The sequence below is a fragment of the Camelina sativa genome, chromosome 14 (assembly GCF_000633955.1).
Source record: "Camelina sativa cultivar DH55 chromosome 14, Cs, whole genome shotgun sequence".
NCBI classification, from domain to species: domain Eukaryota; kingdom Viridiplantae; phylum Streptophyta; class Magnoliopsida; order Brassicales; family Brassicaceae; genus Camelina; species Camelina sativa.
Genome location: NC_025698.1, coordinates 31,699,565 through 31,718,786, shown reverse-complemented (window position 1 = coordinate 31,718,786; position 19,222 = coordinate 31,699,565). Strand labels below are relative to the sequence as shown.

Here is a 19,222-nt window from a genome sequence, read left to right as displayed (position 1 = left end):
TTGAGTTGATAGGTTAGTCAGGTCCTCAACTTTCGAAAATGGGTCTCCACAAAAGGTAATTCGTGTTAGTTGTTGAATTGACTTAATTACGTGTTAGCTCCATATATAGCTTCTCTAACAGTGTGTGTGGTCTAATGAGGCAGCTGTCCCCAACGTAGGGAATCAACTGAAGATAACCTGTGCTCATATTTACCTTTAATTAAAAGGTATGTGTTCATCACCTATCATGTTTTTAGTTAAAATATCAAATAATGGGAGGAGGAGATTTACCGAAAACCAGTTTTAGTTTTCCTGGCTCATTGACAATGATATCAGTGGCTCTATACTGATCACCAAACGCATGTCTTCCAATACAGATTGGCTTCGTCCATCCTGAAGAAAGAAAAGCAGAGGGAGTTGTTTTGCCTAGAGGTTACAGAAAATGGCTATAGCCCATACAAAAGAGCAGCCGGTGACAAACCTGAAACAATACGAGGGATGTTTCTGCAAATGATAGGCTCCCTGAAAACCGTGCCTGCAAAAAGAACAACAGGATCTTAGAGGTTGGTAAAATGGAAGACCCAATGGCTCCTGTTTTAGGAGAATGAACTGACCGTTTAAAATGTTCCTTATAGTTCCGTTGGGACTCCTCCACATTTTCTTTAACCCGAACTCTCTAACACGAGCTTCATCTGTTGTTGAATAGTAATTTCCGAATAAGCGCACTTGTAAAATGGAAAGTTGCAAAGGTTCAAGGATGCAAAGACATACCAGGAGTAATCGTGGCACACTTAATAGCCACGTTATACCTTCACATAAAAAGAAACCAGAATAAGGCGGACGAGAGTCTCAAATCACAGCCATGAACAAATTCGATAGAGAAGAGAGCTTGGAAACAGGAACATTAAAACTAGAAAACATGTAAAAAGTATTAAAAATGTAAAAGCAGAGACATACTTTAAAGTAGCTTCAGCACTCTCGACAGTAACCTTATCATCAGTGGAATCACGGTTAGGCAGTCCAAGATCAAAGTATTTGATATCCAGCTCCAGGAAAGGGAAAATAAGCTGTAAGGATTCTCAAGAGGTTAACTACAAAAAGATTTTGAAGGCTTTGCTCAAGAATCAAGATACAAGACAGTTTACCTTGTCTTTGATGAATTTCCAGATAACTCGAGTCATTTCGTCTCCTGAGAGAATCAAGAAAAGGGTCTAAAAATTCTGAATTTTCAGAAACTAAAACCTATATATATTATGTAAACAAACACACACTCGATACTATACGTTCCCTGAGCAGAGCAGGACACATACGTACTCCGATCTATATAGTAAATCAATCAATCAGAATGACAACGAGATTTATTTGAGTCAATTGAACTGTTGGGGAACACTTACCATCCATTTCAACAACGGGGTTGGCCACCTTGATCTTCTCGAACTCCATCTTTTTCCCGCAGAGATATGATCTGATGGGCGAGTGAAATTGAGAATAGCGAGTGTGAACGGATCAGCAGCTCTGCTCGCCATGAAAGAAAGACAGAAAACAGCTCTCTCTCTCTCTGTCTTGGGCCACACTCTTCCAAAGCCCACTTCTATATGGGCCTCATTCTGTAATTTTAAACCGTCGGTATCTCTTTTTGTATAGTGCTAAATTTAATACTAGTAGTCAGCTTTAATAACAATAATCATCAAAATCTTACAACTGACTAAGATCTGCTTTAGCTAATTGAATAATTTAATCAATCTCTCTCAGATGAATAATAATCACAAGGTGGTCCTGTTGAACACTAGTAGTAGTATATCTAAAATAATTTTTTTTTCTTTTAAAAAGTAACGAGTGTTACCACTTTTAACAAGGGTAAAAACGTGATTTAATGCATGAAGAAAAGCAAAAGGCAACGCAAGTTTTTGGACAGTTAAAATATGTCTATTGAGATGTGTGAAAAACATGAAAAGCAAAAAAGAATCTCTCTTCCTAAGAGAGACACAGGGATTCGATCTTGTTGTGTATATTATTTATTTATTTAAAAGGCTTTTCTTTTTTGTCTTCGATCAGTTTGTTTATCACTAACTAAAATGGGATTTTAAAAGATTAATATTTAGAAACCGACATGTAGGGAATCAGATGCTACATTTTTCTTTTCTCTGAGGAAGACTCTTCCGCTCTCTCTTTTTCTTCTTGTCCTTTAGAAGAATTGTTATTGATGTTGATGTTGATATTGAAGATGAATTAAAAGTATATGTATTATATATATATATATTGTATGATCATGCATGGTTCCCCATTTATAACTTCATCATGGATAAAGATTTTAACTTCATTTAATTGTACATGTTGCGTCTAATTAATGTTTATTTAGTCGTACATGTTGCGTATATATATATCAATATATTCTTTCAGTGAACAAAAAAAAGATTGCTTGCTACTCCAGATATATCGATAGAGTTATTTACAAAAGATAGGCACTATACTTTCCAGTCTCCAGGTAACTGCAGATTTATTATAAGACTTAGTTATGTAACATTATACGATACGAGTGCCGGCTTAGCACATGTGCCGACGGTGCAACAGGATAGGATCCAAGGGTCCAAATTTTTTTTTCTACATGTAAACTTTTTACGATACTATTTAGGTATTTTTTTTAAAATAGCACTGGATCTGTATAAATTTTGAGCCGGCATAGATACAAATGGTAGTGATTAATTATATTTTGACCTAATGATTTCTTTAACTTTTATTTCCATTTATGAAATCGAAATATCGATTCTCGTCTATTAAGAGAAAAAAAAACTTCCACCGTAGATTGTTCTGCATTACATGCATATTACAACTTCTTATCTTAATAAATTAGTTTGATGTTATTTTTTATTAAAGGTTTGGGTTTGCTATCTAGCGGCCCCCACCCCCACTTCTTATATATTTTTTATAAATACGTACTTGCATTATATGAAAGAGACGCACTTGAAAAGAAATTGAAGTACTAAAAAATTCGCATTTATATTTGTATTTTTAGAGATGATAGATAAAGAAAAAGAAAAAACTTCTTCTTTGTCGATCTTCATGTCATCAAAGTACGTTAAAAAAGTTGGACAATTCGAAAGAAAAGACATCATCTTTATCAAGTTTGAGCAGTTTGTAAAAAAGACCATATTTCTATAGTTATGTTCGATCATGCACCACATAACCCATATGAAAGTTTCTACTTCAGCATGTAATCGGGAAGGACTACATCGAAAATTGATGGTTCCCATAGTCGGTGACGAATCCTGAAAAAGCGCACAAAACATTTTTCCACATGCAAATTGTTCTCCCGCTTTCCAAAAGTCATCTACAAAACAACGATATCTTGAAAAAATAATGGGAAGAGGCGCTGCGGTCACCCGCAACCGAGGGGTGGGGACAATCAGAGTGAGGGTAGATCCTCATTCTCACCCTTTACCTGAGCCTGCTGCCATGCCGTCGCCTCACCTACTGCTAGTCGGACAACCTTATCATGCCATTCGACCTCATTTTCAAAAACCTTGCATTCCTTGCTTTCAAGATATACTACATAAGTTAAAGGAACGCTGAAACCTGGGAACTTGGATTTGTAGGATCCAAAAAATAATCCACTTTTCCGTACATGAACTCAGTTGGAAAGAAGTTTGGCCCAACCGGTACATGTGATAACGCCCATGCCTGTCGAGCATGTGGACAAACAAAAATTGCATGATTGATTGTTTCCTTGGCGGTACCACACCGAGAACAACCCAAATCACAAGCAATACCTCGCCGACTTAAATTTTATGATACTGATCAAAGGTCAATTAAACCCAATGTGTACTCCACCACGATCTAGTGGTATCGTTGTAACACTTCAGGGCCGAATCCAAGCGATGCACTATGAAATTATATAGATTCGAATATAGCTAAGGCAAGAGAAAGTTTGTGTTTCAAGTAAGAAATTTAAAACAGAAAATAAAGTAAGGATTTTGAATTCAAAGAAAGATATTGGGCGTAGGGAATCAGTTAGAGGATACAACCACAAATTTAGATGATAGATTGGAAAAGCATTAGACACCGTTCTTGAACTCAAATCACAATTATAAAGCTAACCTACTTCCGCGGCGTTAGCTAACTATGCACAGAAATAACTAGACCCTACACTTCCGTTTGAATCTAGCTAAACAAGCAAGCATTAAAGTCCAAGTTTGATTCGTTCACAAGGTGCCTCAACTTCAACTTCCATTGGCTAAGGTCCACCCTGGTCGCCTATGTTTCTTTCAAGTAAATCAACAACACTTTCGGTGCCACGATGAATTTAACCTAAGATCTTAATCTAGGTGATCAGTCTAGTTTAAGCATTTAGAACAACAATAGATGAAGAATAATAAGATCAATCCCAAATCTAACAACCTAAGTTTAGAGAATCATAAACCCACTTTTGAAACCTGAAACCCAATAGTAAAACTACTCAAACATAGAAGTAAAAGAACAGCAAATCAAAGATGAAGAAAACATGATTGAATTGCAAAGAGAAATAAAAAAGGTTCAGAATTCTTCTCCAAAGGGTTAGAGAGGATTAGAGATCTTCTCCCAAAGCTTACAAGTACTCAAAAGCTGTATAGAATAAAAAAAGTTGTCTTTCTAGAGGTCGTGCCTCATCCTTAAATACAAAAATAAAACTCTAAAAGTCGGTTTAAAACGAAAAAAGGAAAAGTTGTTTCGGGTACGGGACCGGTCGATCCTGAATGTGGATCAGCCGATCCTGGATGCTTTTTCTGTGTTTGCTCCATCTGCCTGCTAGTCCGATCAGTCTTCACCAAAATGGCTCCAGATGCTTGTCTTCATATCCAAAACACTTAGTTTCTTTCCAAAGTAGCCTAGAACCTGTACAGACTCTCAAAAGACTAAAAGGACTCTAAAAGCACACTTGGACCTAATAAAAGACTCAAAACAAACCTAAAAACTATGGTTAAAACCTATAAGATATAGACACATCAATTCCCCCGGACTTGAATCTTTGCTCGTCCTCAAGCAAGAACAGACAAAAACTCAGGAACAGAGAAAATGTTTGAAAGTGGAAACTCACATATTCTTGGGAACCTCATCTTTGCACTCTTCATCAAATCAAATTTAGAACTACTTTTTGTACTTTTCCCATGATTAGGATCAACACTCCCTACTCCGAACTCTACTACCTTAAAGAACCTTCAGTATTCCCATTGTTGTCTCTCTACATCAGATTAGTGAAATGTGTGGTCTTGCCGAGGGAATATCGATCACTGAACTTATTGACTCCTTCAATCTTTTAATGCCCAAGAATTCCTTCATATGCTCCCTTTCCTCTCTCTTTTCTCACTTCCAAAGGATTGATTTCTCCCTAATTTTCTAGGGTATCATTGTATTTTTTTTATTAATCCTTTGCTATTTTCTTGTGGACAGGTTTCCATGAATTCCGAAGGATACACGGGTTTACGCACACCCCTCGGTTCACTTCTTTATTACCTATATCCTCTCCTTCTTCTTTCTTTCTTCTTTACTTTTCTCATTTTTTTTAATTTGAGTAATGAAGGGAAGAGAGAGGGGAAGCATACTTTGTGAGGAGATGCATGTCTTGTATGTCTTAAGGGAGGTGTCCTGTTCGATGTATACCAAGTCCCAAGGCAAGAAGTTAGATCCGATTAACTCCTTTCAAAGTTAGAGACAACATTGGATCAGCTTAGTGTTATCTTTGGTGAGGGTCTTTTGGGGCTTGTTGAGACTGCTCATGTTCTTTCCAAGCTTTATTCAAAAATCAAAAGTACTAAAGCAATCATAAGAGTGTTAGCTCAAAACAAAAGATTCCTAGAAATGATAATATTTCCCAACATTTTTTTTTGTTTAGACTCGATAAAATGACTCAAATAAAAGGGAAATCAAAGAAAACAACCAAAGAAAATGACATTAGTAACTTGGAGACATCCCTCCCCCGGACTTACTTCACACCGTCCCGGTGTGAAAGCGAAGCCAAGAAAAAAGGGACCTCCGACAACAAAAAGGAAAATACAAAAAACCTAAAAAAAGGAAAGAAGATAACCGGTGGTCAATCAGCAATCTAGCGAGAAGGCGAGGAGGTAGCGGAATGGTCAGAACAGAGAGGTTCAGTAGCTGCATCCTCATCATCACTGGCAGCAGTAGGATCCGGCAGTGGGGGTGCAAAACATGATGGTGCAATCCCCTGAAGCCAAGTTGCCAATCGAGTGAGCAACATGTTGTTTTTCCGCTGAGTGTCGTAGACCCACCGTTCAAACTCAGATGTAGGTTCCTGAGTAGGCTGAGTAGCAAAAAATTGGCTCACATCAAAGGGTGGAAATGGTGGAAGCGAGCGAGCTGGATGTGAGGACTCTGAGGCAGCGGCCTGCTGTGTGCTACGTGTGGGATTGCGAGAAGCATTTCCACTCTCCTCCATCCAAACCACCTCATCAAGGTCGCATAGTGATAATTCAGGAGGCTCAAAGGCAATGTTCTCCGTCTTTTGAAGTGAGGTGCAGGATGGCATAGGGATCCTCATGTACCGAAACTGACCAGCTTTGTCCTGAAATCAGTAGACAAAAATTTGACGCACAAGAATCTCACTGGTGGACATATATTTGAGGTCAAGGAGCCGCATCTTCTTAGCGGAAGTGGGTGATGGCAAGGCAATGCCACAATACTCGATGATAGGAGTCACCAACCTACCGATGAGTACCCTCTTATTCTTAGCTTTGGCCATGTCTTGTCGGACTTGCTCGAACATCCTAGAAAGCAAGAATCCAAAGTTAACGTCATGAGTCTGATGGTGGAATGGAGAAGTCGGAGGATGCAAGAACCGACGAAAACCGTGGAAGAACATCCACAACTCAGGTAGTTGCAATGTGCTAGTTTCAGCCCTAGCATAAATGGTATTGCTAAGGAATTTAGCAGTGATCCGAAGGACTGGGTTGCGAATGCGGGATTGCCTGGCCCCGCATGACACATAGTTTCCAGCTCCGATCAGATTCCAAACATCGGACCTGCTATCGAGCTTCTCCATCTTGCATTGCTTGTTTTGAGGGAAACCAAAAATATCACAAAGGTCGAACAGGGAGATGGTTTAGTGCTTCCTGCACAAAAAGAAACTTATCGAACACTGCTCAGCTAGCGAATCAGGACAGGAAGGCAAATCGATCCTCACAGTGGCCAGAAACTCTCTTGCAAGCTGCTCATGTAAGTCTCATGCCTTCTCAGCAAAAGAACCAAACCCCATGTTTTTGACCAACTCATAAAAATCTGCAAGCATGGCCATCCTCCCAAAAAGCTCTCGGTCAGGAAACCGAGTCGGCTCCATCTTACACTGACCCAACAATTTAAAACTCCTAGCATCCTCATCATTCCAAATTCTGGTTTTTTGCTTGTCGGTAGGAGTTGCAGGTTCCTTACCACTGCAGCGTCTTTTAGGCATTTTCTGCAAAAGAGGAGAATTCCAATATGAGAGATTGAAAACAATTGAAAATTCTCCTAATCGACCAACATAAGTGACATTCCCATATCTTAATTCAAGCCACAACAACCTAAATCTATGTTTGAAAACTTCACTAGAACTATTCAACCCATCAATTCACAGCACAAGTGGGAAGGAAGAGTGAAAGAATTATGGACAACCGAAATTGAACCTGGAAATCGCCAAGAATCGAACACAAGAATGGGAAAAAGAAAAACTTACCTTGCTCGACTTTGATTCTAGCTGTGTGAATATGAAAAAGGTTTAATCCGAGTGGATTGAATCCAAACCTCAACAAAATAAAGAAAAATCGAGAGGAAGAGAGAGGTGGATGTCCAAATCAGGGTCGTCGAGAGGGAATAGAGAAAGGAAGAAGATGAAATTAGGTTCAAAATTCTGGTATTGGGCACGAATCCAGTTTACCCCGGTTCATTTTAAGTCCAATAAGTAGAATAAACCGATTCCCTTCCTTTTCTCATGTTCTGCAAATTTACTTACCTCGAACGGAGGATCGGCTGATCTAAAAATAGACTGGCCGATCCTGAATTAACCGAGGGACATTCTTCGAAAAGAATTCGCATCTTCTGCGTTCCGAACTTGTCCCATGAAGATTTAATGCCAACATGACCAGCGGAGAACTCCTAAACGAAAACAAAACAAAACAAAAAACAAGATCCTAAGGAAAAATATGAAAAGATAGGGGAAAACAGATCTAACCCCATTGGATTGCCTCCCATGAGCGCTTGTTTAAAGTCGCGAGCCTGACTGTTCATGCTGCTTAGGCAGCGTGGGGATCCATCAGAGAGATGGTAGATTCCTCAGTTGGACCATGATCAGCAAGATATGGCTTTAGGCGTTGACCGTTAACGGTAAACTCCTTACCATCGTGGTTCCAGAGAACAATGGCTCCATAGGGCATAACCTCCTTGATGCGGAAAGGTCCAGACCAGAGAGAACGTAACTTGCCAGGAAAGATCTTCAATCGAGAGTTGAAGAGTAGAACCAAGTCATTAGCAGCAAAATTCTTAGAAACAATTTTCTTGTCATGCATCGCTTTAGTGCGTTCCTTGTAGATTTTGGTGCTCTCATAGGCATTCATGCGGATCTCGTCAAGTTCATTCAGCTGAATCAGGCGTCGTTCGGCCGCGGTCTTGACATTGAATTTCATCAGCTTTGTCGCCCAAAGTGAATTGTACTCGAACTCGACAGGTAGATGGCAGGATTTCCCATAGACCAACTTGAATGGTGTGGTGCCAATAGGTGTCTTATAAGCGGTCCGATAGGCCCATAAAGCATCATCGAGTTTAGCAGACCAATCTTTCCTTGTTGAGTTCATCGTCTTCTCCAAGATGCTTTTAATTTCACGGTTTGAGATCTCAACTTGCGCACTAGTTTGAGGATGATATGGTGTAGCGACCTTGTGTGTTACTCCATGCTTCCTTAGCAGATTCTCGAAAATTTTATAGATAAAGTGACTTCCACAATCGCTTATTACTACTCGCGGAACACCAAACCGTGGGAAAATTATATGCTTGAACATCTTAAGAACAACCTTCGAATCATTGGTGGGGCTTGCTAATGCTTCGACCCATTTGGAGACATAATCTACTTTCACAAGTATGTAGAGATTGCCATAGGAGGGTGGAAAAGGTCCCATGAAGTCGATTCTCCAACAGTCAAACACTTCGATTTCCAAGATAAAATTTTGTGGCATCTCATTCCTTTTGCTTATGTTCCCACTTCGCTGGCAAGCATCACATCAGGAGACAAAATCGTGTGCATCATGAAACAGAGTAGGCCACCAGAGGCCTTCTTGAAGTACCTTGGTCGCAGTTTTGAACGTAGCGAAGTGGCCTGCGTAGTCGGATCCATGATAGTGAAAAAGAATTCCCGGAACTTCTGGTTCTGGGACACATCTTCTATAAAGGCCATCGACACAATACTTGTAAAGGTATGGCTCATCCCAGAAGTAGCGCTGCACATCCCACAAAAACTTCTTCTTCGCATAACCAGTAAAGTTGGGGGGTTCCTCTACAACACACAAATAGTTTGCAATGTCAGCATACCATGGGGGATCATCGCCGATTTGCTGGAGGACCTTAGCGTCGGCTTCGCCCTTGAAACATTCCTCATATGTTGCGACTACATACACATTCTCCTCAGGAAGCCGGTCATCGATAGGAATCTCAGCATCGATCCTCAGCCTAGAAAGGTGATCTGCCACTCCATTGTCCACTCCCTTCTTGCCTTTTATCGCTCAGCATCGATCCTCAGCCTAGAAAGGTGATCTGCCACTCCATTGTCCACTCCCTTCTTGTCCTTTATCTCAAGATCCAGCGTAACAGCCTCGGTTTAGCATATTTTTTTGTCAGTAAATAGCGTAGTGCAGCGTGGTCAGTGTGGACAATCACCTTAGAGCCAACCAGGTAGGATCTGAATTTTTCAAACGCAAAAACTATGGCGAGCAGTTCCTTCTCTGTTGTGGCATATTTGGTCTGTGCTCCATCGAGTGTCTTGCTGGCATAGAAGACAACATGTAACTTACTATCCTTGCGCTGTCCCAAAACCGCTCCAACAAAAAAATTGCTTGCATCGCACATAACTTCAAAGGGAATGTTCTAATCGGGTGATTGAACTATAGGAGCTGATATCAGTGCCTGCTTGATTGTAAGGAAAGCTTCCAAACACTCTGCATTAAACTCAAAGGAGATGTCCTTGCATAACAGCTGGGTGAGCGGTCTATCTATTTTGGAGAAATCCTTTATGAACCGTCGATAAAATCCAGCATGACCGAGGGAACTGCGTATATCTTTCATTGTTTTAGGTGGCTGCAGGCTGGACATCACCTCAATTTTAGCCTTGTCAACCTCTATCCCCTTCTCAGAAATTCGATGACCAAGGAAAATCCCATCGGTGACCATAAAATGGCATTTTCCCGAATTCAAAATAAGGTGTTTGTCCACACAACGTTGAAGAACCTTGCACAGATTAGACAAACACGAAGAGAAAGATGAGCCATAAACCGAAAAATCATCCATAAATACCTTCATGATATCTCTACCAAGCCAGAGAAGATGGACATCATGCAACACTGGAAGGTAGGTAGGGCATTGCATAACCCAAAAGGCATCCGCCGGTAAGCGAAGGTGCGGTAAGGGCATGTGAAGGTCGTTTTCTCCTGATCATCCGGGTGTATTGGAATTTGGAAAAAGCCAGAGTAACCATCCAGGAAGCATTAATAAGGGTGATTGGCTAGGCACTCAAGCATTTGGTCGATGAAAGGAAGGGGAAAATGATCTTTCATGGTAGCCGCATTGAGCTTGTGGTAGTTGATGCACATTCGATGTCCTGTTACTGTTCTGGTGGGGATCAACTCATTTTTTTTCATTTGCAACTATTTTCACCCCTCCTTTCTTGGGCACCACATGGACCGGACTCACCCAAGTGCTGTCAGAAATCGGGAAAATAACTCCTACTCCCAACAGTTTAAGGATCTCCTTTTTCACCACTTCCTTGAGGTTTGGGTTCAACCTTCGTTGATGTTCTATGGAAGATTTGGAAGGATCTTAAAGGTGGATGCGGTGAGAGCATAACTCCTGTGAAATACCTGAAATGTCATCTAAGGAATAGCCTAAAGCCTTCCTATATTTTCTCAACTCGCAGAGTAAGAGTGTAGTTTCAACATTATTCAGGTTAGAGTTAATAATTACTGGATATGTGGAGTTTGGTCCAAGATAAGCATACCTGAGCCCTTCTGGGAGTGGCTTTAAATCCAATTTTGGAGCCTTGAGTTCGCTCCAGTCTTCTTGGGTTTCTTTGATCTCAGAGCAGGATTCGAGATCAACCGATCCAAAAACAGGAATGGTCGTTCCACTGCGTTCATTTGAGAGTTCCTCAGAATGAGTCGGATCGGCCAATCCGATGTCGGGATCGGTCAGTTCAGTTTGCAAATTGTCAAAAAGGACTTCGTGTTCAAATTTGCTGCAGCATCAAGCGTTTCTGCCATCTTCACGGTTTCCTCAGAAAAGTACCCTAACTCCGGTTCCTCCTTAGTCAAAGCCACAGCCAGATGATCATTCGAACATACTTCTTCATAGATTTCATCCGTTATATCTTCTATCGTGTTAATCCAGAAGGTTTGGCCATCAATCGTGGGTTTCTTAGCTACTTTTTCCAAGTTGAATCTCAAGACCAAATCATCCATGTGCAAATCAATTTTGCCCTCTCGGACGTTTATCATTGCACCAGCAGTGGCCAGGAACGGTCTCCCTAGCAGAATGGGTTCTTGAGATTCTTCGTCAAGTTTCAAAATAATGAAATCAGTGGGTATGTAGCAGTTCCCAATTTGTACTGGTAGGTTCTCCAATACCCCTTCTGGACGTTGGGTAGAGCGATCACCTAGGACTAAGGCGACTTGGGTCGGCTTGAAGGAGTATAGTCCAAGTCGTGTTGCAATGCTGAGTGGCATTAGACTTACGCTTGCCCCTAAGTCGCAGAGGAAATGATTGAACTTGAGATCTCCTATTGTGCAAGGCAGCGTAAATGGTCCTGGGTCTCCGCATTTTCCTGGCATTCGGTTTTGGAGCAATGAACTGCATTCTTGCGTGAGATACATTCACTACAAGAAAACATGGAATTGCCAACTGTAAGTTGCGACCTAAAACACAGTCGCTAAATTTAGTGACTGAATTGCTATTGTTTGCTACTCAATGGTTACTAAAATAAAACATTCGCCTAATAGATGCTAATTCGAGATTGATGCATACTGTCTCAGTGTAGTCGCCAATTTGCGACTAGTTTGGAGACCAATTTGGCAGTCGCCAAACATTGCGACTAAACAACTACTCTTTAGCGACTGCTTTATTTAATTTGGGATTTAAACCAAATTTGGGCCGTAACATAACGGCTCAAACCCAAATCGTTTCTCTTCTTCCCCGAAAAAACCCTAATCCCTCAAATCTCTTCTCAATCTCGTTTCTCTTCTTCTTTTGTTTATTCTTCAAAACCCTAATCCCTCACATCCCCAACTCAATCTAGAAACGCCATAATCCCTTCTTGTATATCTCAATGGGTCTCAATCGTACTACTTCCTCGAGACCCAGATCCAAAACCCTATTCCTCATCATTCCCCTCGTCGCCTTCTCTCTTCTAGTTATTCTCTACACCTTCTCTTCCTCCGCCCAACCCTCCATATCCTATGTGAACTCGTCGGAGCGGCCAGAGACCTCCTTCGTTGCTTCGCTTGAGCATTTCTTGATCCATAAAGCGTCGAAGCTCACTTACAAAGAGACCTCGAATCCCGAAGAAGTTTACTTTCGAACTTCTCTGGTTGTTTCACAATACTTACAAAGAGACCTAGAATGCTACCTCTAATGGCAGCCCTGTTCATCGTCTTATCAAACAGGTACTATAAGAAAGCTTAATTGAATCACTTGGTTAGTTGTTAGATTGTTAGAAGAAGTTTATTTGTATCTTTAGAATAACTTGGCTCCATTTTTCTGTATTGCAGAATTCTGTTGACTATTGGATATAGGCTGATTTGATCTCTCATGAATACGAAAGGCGTTTGAAAAGTGTCGTGAGGGTTCATAAGCAGCAAGACGCTGACTTCTTCTATGTTTTGTTTTTCACTATGATCAGCTTCTTCTTGTTGGAGAAGCAGCAATGCAAAGCACTCTATAGGGTGTGAGTGAGCTTTGATTATATATATTTTCTAGAACATTAGATTCAGTCGTTAATTTTAGATATTTAGTTTACATCTCCAGGTGCTTTCTTTGAAAAGTATCGAGCTGATTTTAACTCTTTAAATTTGTGTTTTGAATATACTGGAACTTTTGCCCCCGGGTTTTTAAAAAAGGACATGTCATTGGTAACATCCTGCAGGAAGCTTTGAAGTGGGTCACAGATCAGCCTGCATGGAAGAGGTCCGAGGGAAGGGGTCACATATTTCCCATTCACCATCCCTGGTCTTTCAAGTCCGTCCGCAAATTTGTGAAAAAAGCAATCTGGCTTTTACCTGATATGGACTCCACTGGGAATTGGTGACTCTAGATTTCCTTCTGTAATTGGTTATGAGTCTTGTAATCTGTTTTAGCTATAAGTTGTTGATTCTGTTTGAACTTGACGTTGTAGGTATAAGTAGGTATAAGCCTGGGCAAGTTTCACTGGAGAAAGACTTAATTCTTCCTTATGTTCCCAATGTTGATATTTGTGATGCCAATTGCTTGTCAGAAAGTGCACCAAGGAGGACCACATTACTTTTTTTCGGAGGGCGGTTGAAGAGGAATGTTGTGAGAATCATACCACTTCTAATTCTATTACTTTATAAGTTACAATCAAATGCTCTTGCCTTTTTCTCTTTTTGTTGACTTTTAGAATTCCCATAATAGTTGGAATACTTCTATTGTTATATGAAGAATAATTGGAATACCTCACTATACTGGGAAAGCTCTTAGTCATTCTTTGCCTTCTATATTCTGTTTCTCACGAATGGGTTGCTGAAATTTTGTTTTAGGGAGGTAAAATACGTGCCAAACTTGGTGCAGAACTAAGTGGTATCAAGGATGTTATTATTTCTGAGGGGACTGCTGGAGAGGGAGGAAAATTGGCAGCTCAAGGTGGCATGCGTCAGTATATTTGGTATGTTTTAGTTATAATTGGCAGCTCAAAATTAAAAACTTTTGTAATGGTTGTACTTGTACTCTTGGAATGGTTGTTTGGATGTTTTCTGGAACTTATGTTGGATGTATGTTGAAACTTATGTCTTTGTTTAATTTCATGTTTGTTATGTTTTAGTTATAGTTTTCATAATCAGTTTTGCTATTACAAAATCAAATAATTCAATTTTACCAGATTTTTGTAAAAAACATAATAAGTAAACAGTCACCGAAACGTACACAAATCAGTAACCAAAACAGTCGCAAATGAGTAACTAGATCAGTCGCTAAAGCGTTGCAATTCAGTCGCAACTTTTAGCGACTGTTTGGCGAGGAAAAAACGACCAAATTTATCAGTCGCAAATTAGTAGTTCCGTGTCGACTCTTAAGCGACTGATTATTTTAGCGACGCTCTGTTTAGCGACTACTTATGTCAGTCGCCAATTAGTCGTTACTAAGTATTTTGCGACTGTATAGTGACTGTTTTTGTAGTCGGTATCAGTGAGGATCTCCTTCATATACTTCTTAAGAGATGGAACCATCCTGACTGCCTCGATGAAAGGGAGTCTGACTTGAAGCTCTCCTACCACTGATTTCAGCTTTGCGTACTCTCGCTCTTGTATCTTGGACTTACGTCGTGTGGGAAAAGGAAACTTGGGTACATATTGCGGTTGGTGCTTGTAGGGCTGATCTCCCTCAACAGCTTCTGTCCCAGAAATTTCAATGTTGTCAGTATCCTCGTTGGAAACAATGTTAGAGTTGTCGTTTTGTTCCCGTATCGTGGATTGTCCGGTCTTGTTATTGGATCGGTCAGTCCCTTCTTTCTGTTGTGGTGCTTTTAGTTCCCTTCCGCTTCGAAGGGTAATGACGTTTAAGAATTCTTTAGGATTAGCCTCGTTTTTCCCAGGGAGTGTTCCGGGAGGTGCCTTAACGCTCGCTGCAGACTGCGCCACTTGGTTCTCTAACACTCGCATGTGAGTGTTTAACGATTCAATTCTTCCATTCAGCTCTGAATACATGCTGTCGATCTTGACATTCACCTCATTGGCATTTTTCTTTTGATTTTCCATCAAAGCATGCATCATTTGTTCCAATTTGCTTTCTTGTGGGGCTGCGGCTTGCGGTGGAGGTGCTTGATAACCTTGTGGGAAGTTATTGACTTGAGGTTTCTGCTGGAAGTTCGATCCTCCAAAGCTTGTCCCCTTGTTCTGGAAGCCCTGTGCGAAATTGTTCTGCTGAGGTCGCAACGGATAAACTTGATCTTGAGGATTCTCAACATTGTTGCTTCTGTAGGACAGGTTAGGATGATTCCTAAAATTCTGGTTAAAACCTCGATTCTGAAAGTTTCTTTGCCCTCCTATGTAGTTCATCTCCTTCGTGCTCTCAAGGTATGTCTCAGCTCCAAAATCCGTGTATCCCCCGGTTTTCTCCTCACACAAGTTTACGTTTTGGTGATCTCTCTTCAGCAGGAGATTCACTTTGGCAGTGAGGTCCTTAATAACATCAGTCTCGACAGCATTGACTCTCATTGTACGATCGTAATCTGTCCCATGATTGCTCTTTCTTGATGCAAGATTTTCTATAAGGAGATTGGCTTTATTTGCGGTGTTAGTGGAGAAATCCCCTCTGCTAGCCGTGTATAACGCCATCTGGTACTTCTGTTCGATACCTCCATAAAAGATGTTCATCAGATTCTCCTGGTTGTAACCGTGATGAGAACAGTCTCTCAAATACTCCTTGAATCTCTCCCATGCTTCGCAGAAAGTCTCCATACCCCCTTGAGAGAAAGAGGTGATTTTTCTTCGCAAGGCTGATCGAGATTTCGTGTAGAAATGATTCAGGAAGGCTGTTCTGCATTGTGCCCAAGTGGTGAATGATCCAAGATCCAGAAGATTCAGCCATCTCAGCGCCTTATCCGCCAAAGAAAACTGGAACAGTGTTAGCATGAGGTAGTCGTAAGGGACACCATTGGATCTCGTCGTGCTGGTCAATCTCTTGAAAGCTTTGATATGATCTAAGGGACTCTCCGACGACAGCCCGTTGAACACACGATTCTGAACCACATTGATTAAACTATGTTTTATCTCATAGTCTTGCCTCGCAGGAGCTGGTGGTTGAATCACAGATCGATTTGCAAACAGCCTATTGTGAGCATCCTCGTCCCTCAAGGTGGTTTGCCTTGCTGGCGAGTTTGGTTCAGCTTGCTCTTGCTGGTCTTGCCTCTGCTGTTGCTGGACGATACCCAGTTGAGGGTCGGGTTGGCGAACCCCTATCTCTTCTCCGTCAGCCATAGCGTTGATGTGGGCTCTGTCTTTTCGGTTCTCGTGCTCAACCTGTGCTAATTCCTTGTTTCACAGGTTACGCAAATCAGTAAGTTTGTGGCTTCTTTTATGCATGCACTTGAAACAAAAGAGGAAGAACACAAGAACCAATCAGTAAATTAAAGTAAAATAGACCTTAGACTAAACGTGAATCTAGAATTTCAAAGGCAGCGTTTTGGTCCCCGACAATGGCGCCAAATTAATCAAAGGTCAATTGATAAACAGGTTTTCACCCAGGGTATCAATTCCCTATGCAGTTGTAGTACAAAGGGTTATCAATCCAAATGGTTGTCTATTGCTAGCAGGAAGGATATGATCAGAACAGTGCAAGTCAAGCCAAGCAAATAGGGTTTTGATCTAACAATCCTAAAATAACTAAAAGGAAATAATATAAACAAGAAACCACACGACCTAAGCACTCGATGCAAGCATTCGAGTACAGTATCAGGTAGGGTACATGATCAGGTGGGGTGATCAAGTAAGCAAATGGGATATGAACAACTCGAGGTGTTACTCGATGCAGGTTATCGTACACCTGATCGGGTAAGGAATCAAGTAATGAAAGAAAATGTAAACAATTAAAATACGAAAGCTTCTAAGGATGAGGTAATCGAATCCTAAGTATTCTTGACTGGTGCAGATGCCTTACATGCCTCAAGCAAATATTTCCTAGACAATAAATCTCTAAACCTTGTTACCACACTCTCGCACTAGCAACAATCAACCTTGATCACTCCCCTACCCAACTCTCGTTGGAGAAACATGACCAAGCATGCATTAAGATACGATTCATTATTGTCAGTAAACCCCTTACTCATCTAATCTTTTAGGCTAAGTAAGTAAACCTCTAGCATTGGTTGATTCACGCATCTCATCTACACCTCTCGGTGGTAAAACACCTTAGATCTAATCTCAACCTCTCAGTCTGTTGACAGCATTAAGAACACCAACCTAGAAGAAAATCTATCAAACATATACAATCACGCTAAGGCATCCTAACCGATCAAGAACACAAAATCATCTATCCCATCCCTAGAAACTTTACTACACTACTCGGACATAATAACAAGAAACATAACAACGAATAAAAATGAAAATTGCATTATAACAAACGGTAGAGTAGAGGAGAAAGAATACATGATAGAAATCTAAATAAACGATAAAAAGTATGAAAATAAAATGTAAAACAAAAAGGGAAAATGTTTGAGTCGCTCAGTTCTCTCACAGAAGTTCTCGCTCTCTGGTTTGAGTGTCTTCGGTGTGCTCGTTTGCGACCTAGGAGAGGAGGAGTTTATATATGGAAACCCCTTTGACCTAGCTTCCCAGACCTGCCCGATGGTCTACTCGATGGGGCACACGAGGATGAAGTCGGGTTACTCCTCAGGTTGTTCTTCATGCTCTTGGATCCTCCTCGATTGTGTTGGGGTTCGGACTTGTTCTTCCAGCTCGATGGCTCCTTCGGGTACATGTTCGGTTTTGTCCTTGTTTTTCCCCATTTTAGGCTCTTAAGCACCTGTTTTCATCGAAAACATGCAAATGCAAAAATGCAACACCTTAAATGGCCTAAAAGTGAATTCCTACAATAAATGACCTAAAAATGCTATGTAAAGGGTATGAACAATGCAAAATATGGACAAAAAAGATGCTAAAAACATGCAAATTAGAGAGTTATCTGACCCCCAAACTTAAATCTTGCTAGTCCTCTAGCAAGGAAGTAAGAGGGTGCGGTTTGAAAGCGGGGACTCATAGCCTTTATATGCTAAGCGAAGGATTCAAGCTATAGTCCTTAAAGATAGTTTAATGGTGCTAAGATCAATCAACATACTTACAAATATTTTTCTATGCTTATTACCATGTATCGATCTAGTTCAACCTCCAACTAAAAGTAAAGAACATCTCTTTCACATTCAATTAAGTGTTTGGCGAATTCTTGCAAATGGAAGGTGAATCAAGCTCAATCGGTTTCAAGGGTAAGGCTTTTTGGTAAGGTGGTTTCAAGACAAATTCTTTGGGTGGTTTTCTCTCAAAAGAATGCTAGACAGTTGTGAAAACTATCTAAGATTGAGAACAATTTGGGCATACAAAGCTTAACTCTTGATAATCTACCCTTTTCTCATTCACTTTCTCTTTTTATTATTATATCAAACCCCCTAAAATTACACTACCCACATCCTTGATTTAAACTCTCCTTTTTTTTTTACTCCCTAAGGTTTAGACTTTAAACTTCTAGCTCTCTTCCCCTTTTTTTTTTTGCTAAACTCCTACTATGTATATATATATATTTTTTCTTTCTTTCTAGGAGACTATAGCAAGATTTTATTCTTTTTTTATTTTTTTTTTTATTTTTTTTTTATTTTAGAGACTTAGAGCTAATTGATTCTAACCTTAGGGACTCTTTTTTTTATTCCTCAACCCAATCCCAAATAAACATTCTAACCACCTATCTTTCAAAACCGAATCTATTGGCTAGTTCAAAATCTAACTTAGCTAAATCAAGAGGCAGTTCTTTGTCGTTCTCAATACTCTCAAGGTTTCACAACCTACAACACAATGAAAAAGGCCTCACTCAACAATTCACAACAAGGATTGAAAGAAAGGTTTGGGTTCATGGGTAGGACAAACAAATCGGGTTAGACGAAAAAGATTGGTGAAATGGAATGCCAACCCGAGTTTAGAGTTACCATGAGCAAGTATTCAAGTTCCATAAGAAAGACAATTAAAGTTCAAATTAAAATCCAATAATATAGAGATGTTCTAATGTTCAAACAAGTGGAGGAAACATTCAA

The 19,222-nt window shown here is 40.3% G+C and overlaps 1 protein-coding gene and 1 pseudogene across 1 annotated transcript in view; one reads left to right on the top strand and one right to left on the bottom strand.

Moving 5' to 3' along the window:
• Window positions 1-1,511, bottom strand: part of LOC104758913 (peroxisomal isocitrate dehydrogenase [NADP]) — a gene marked incomplete at its 3' end in the record, with an annotated part of 6,350 nt that extends 4,839 nt beyond the window's left edge. Inside the window, 7 exon segments of the mRNA XM_019236319.1 lie at window positions 271-372; window positions 461-514; window positions 594-671; window positions 751-788; window positions 937-1,046; window positions 1,125-1,168; window positions 1,374-1,511. Of these exon segments, the coding sequence (XP_019091864.1) occupies window positions 271-372; window positions 461-514; window positions 594-671; window positions 751-788; window positions 937-1,046; window positions 1,125-1,168; window positions 1,374-1,422 (475 nt within the window).
• LOC104744198 lies at window positions 12,090-14,213 on the top strand (annotated as a pseudogene).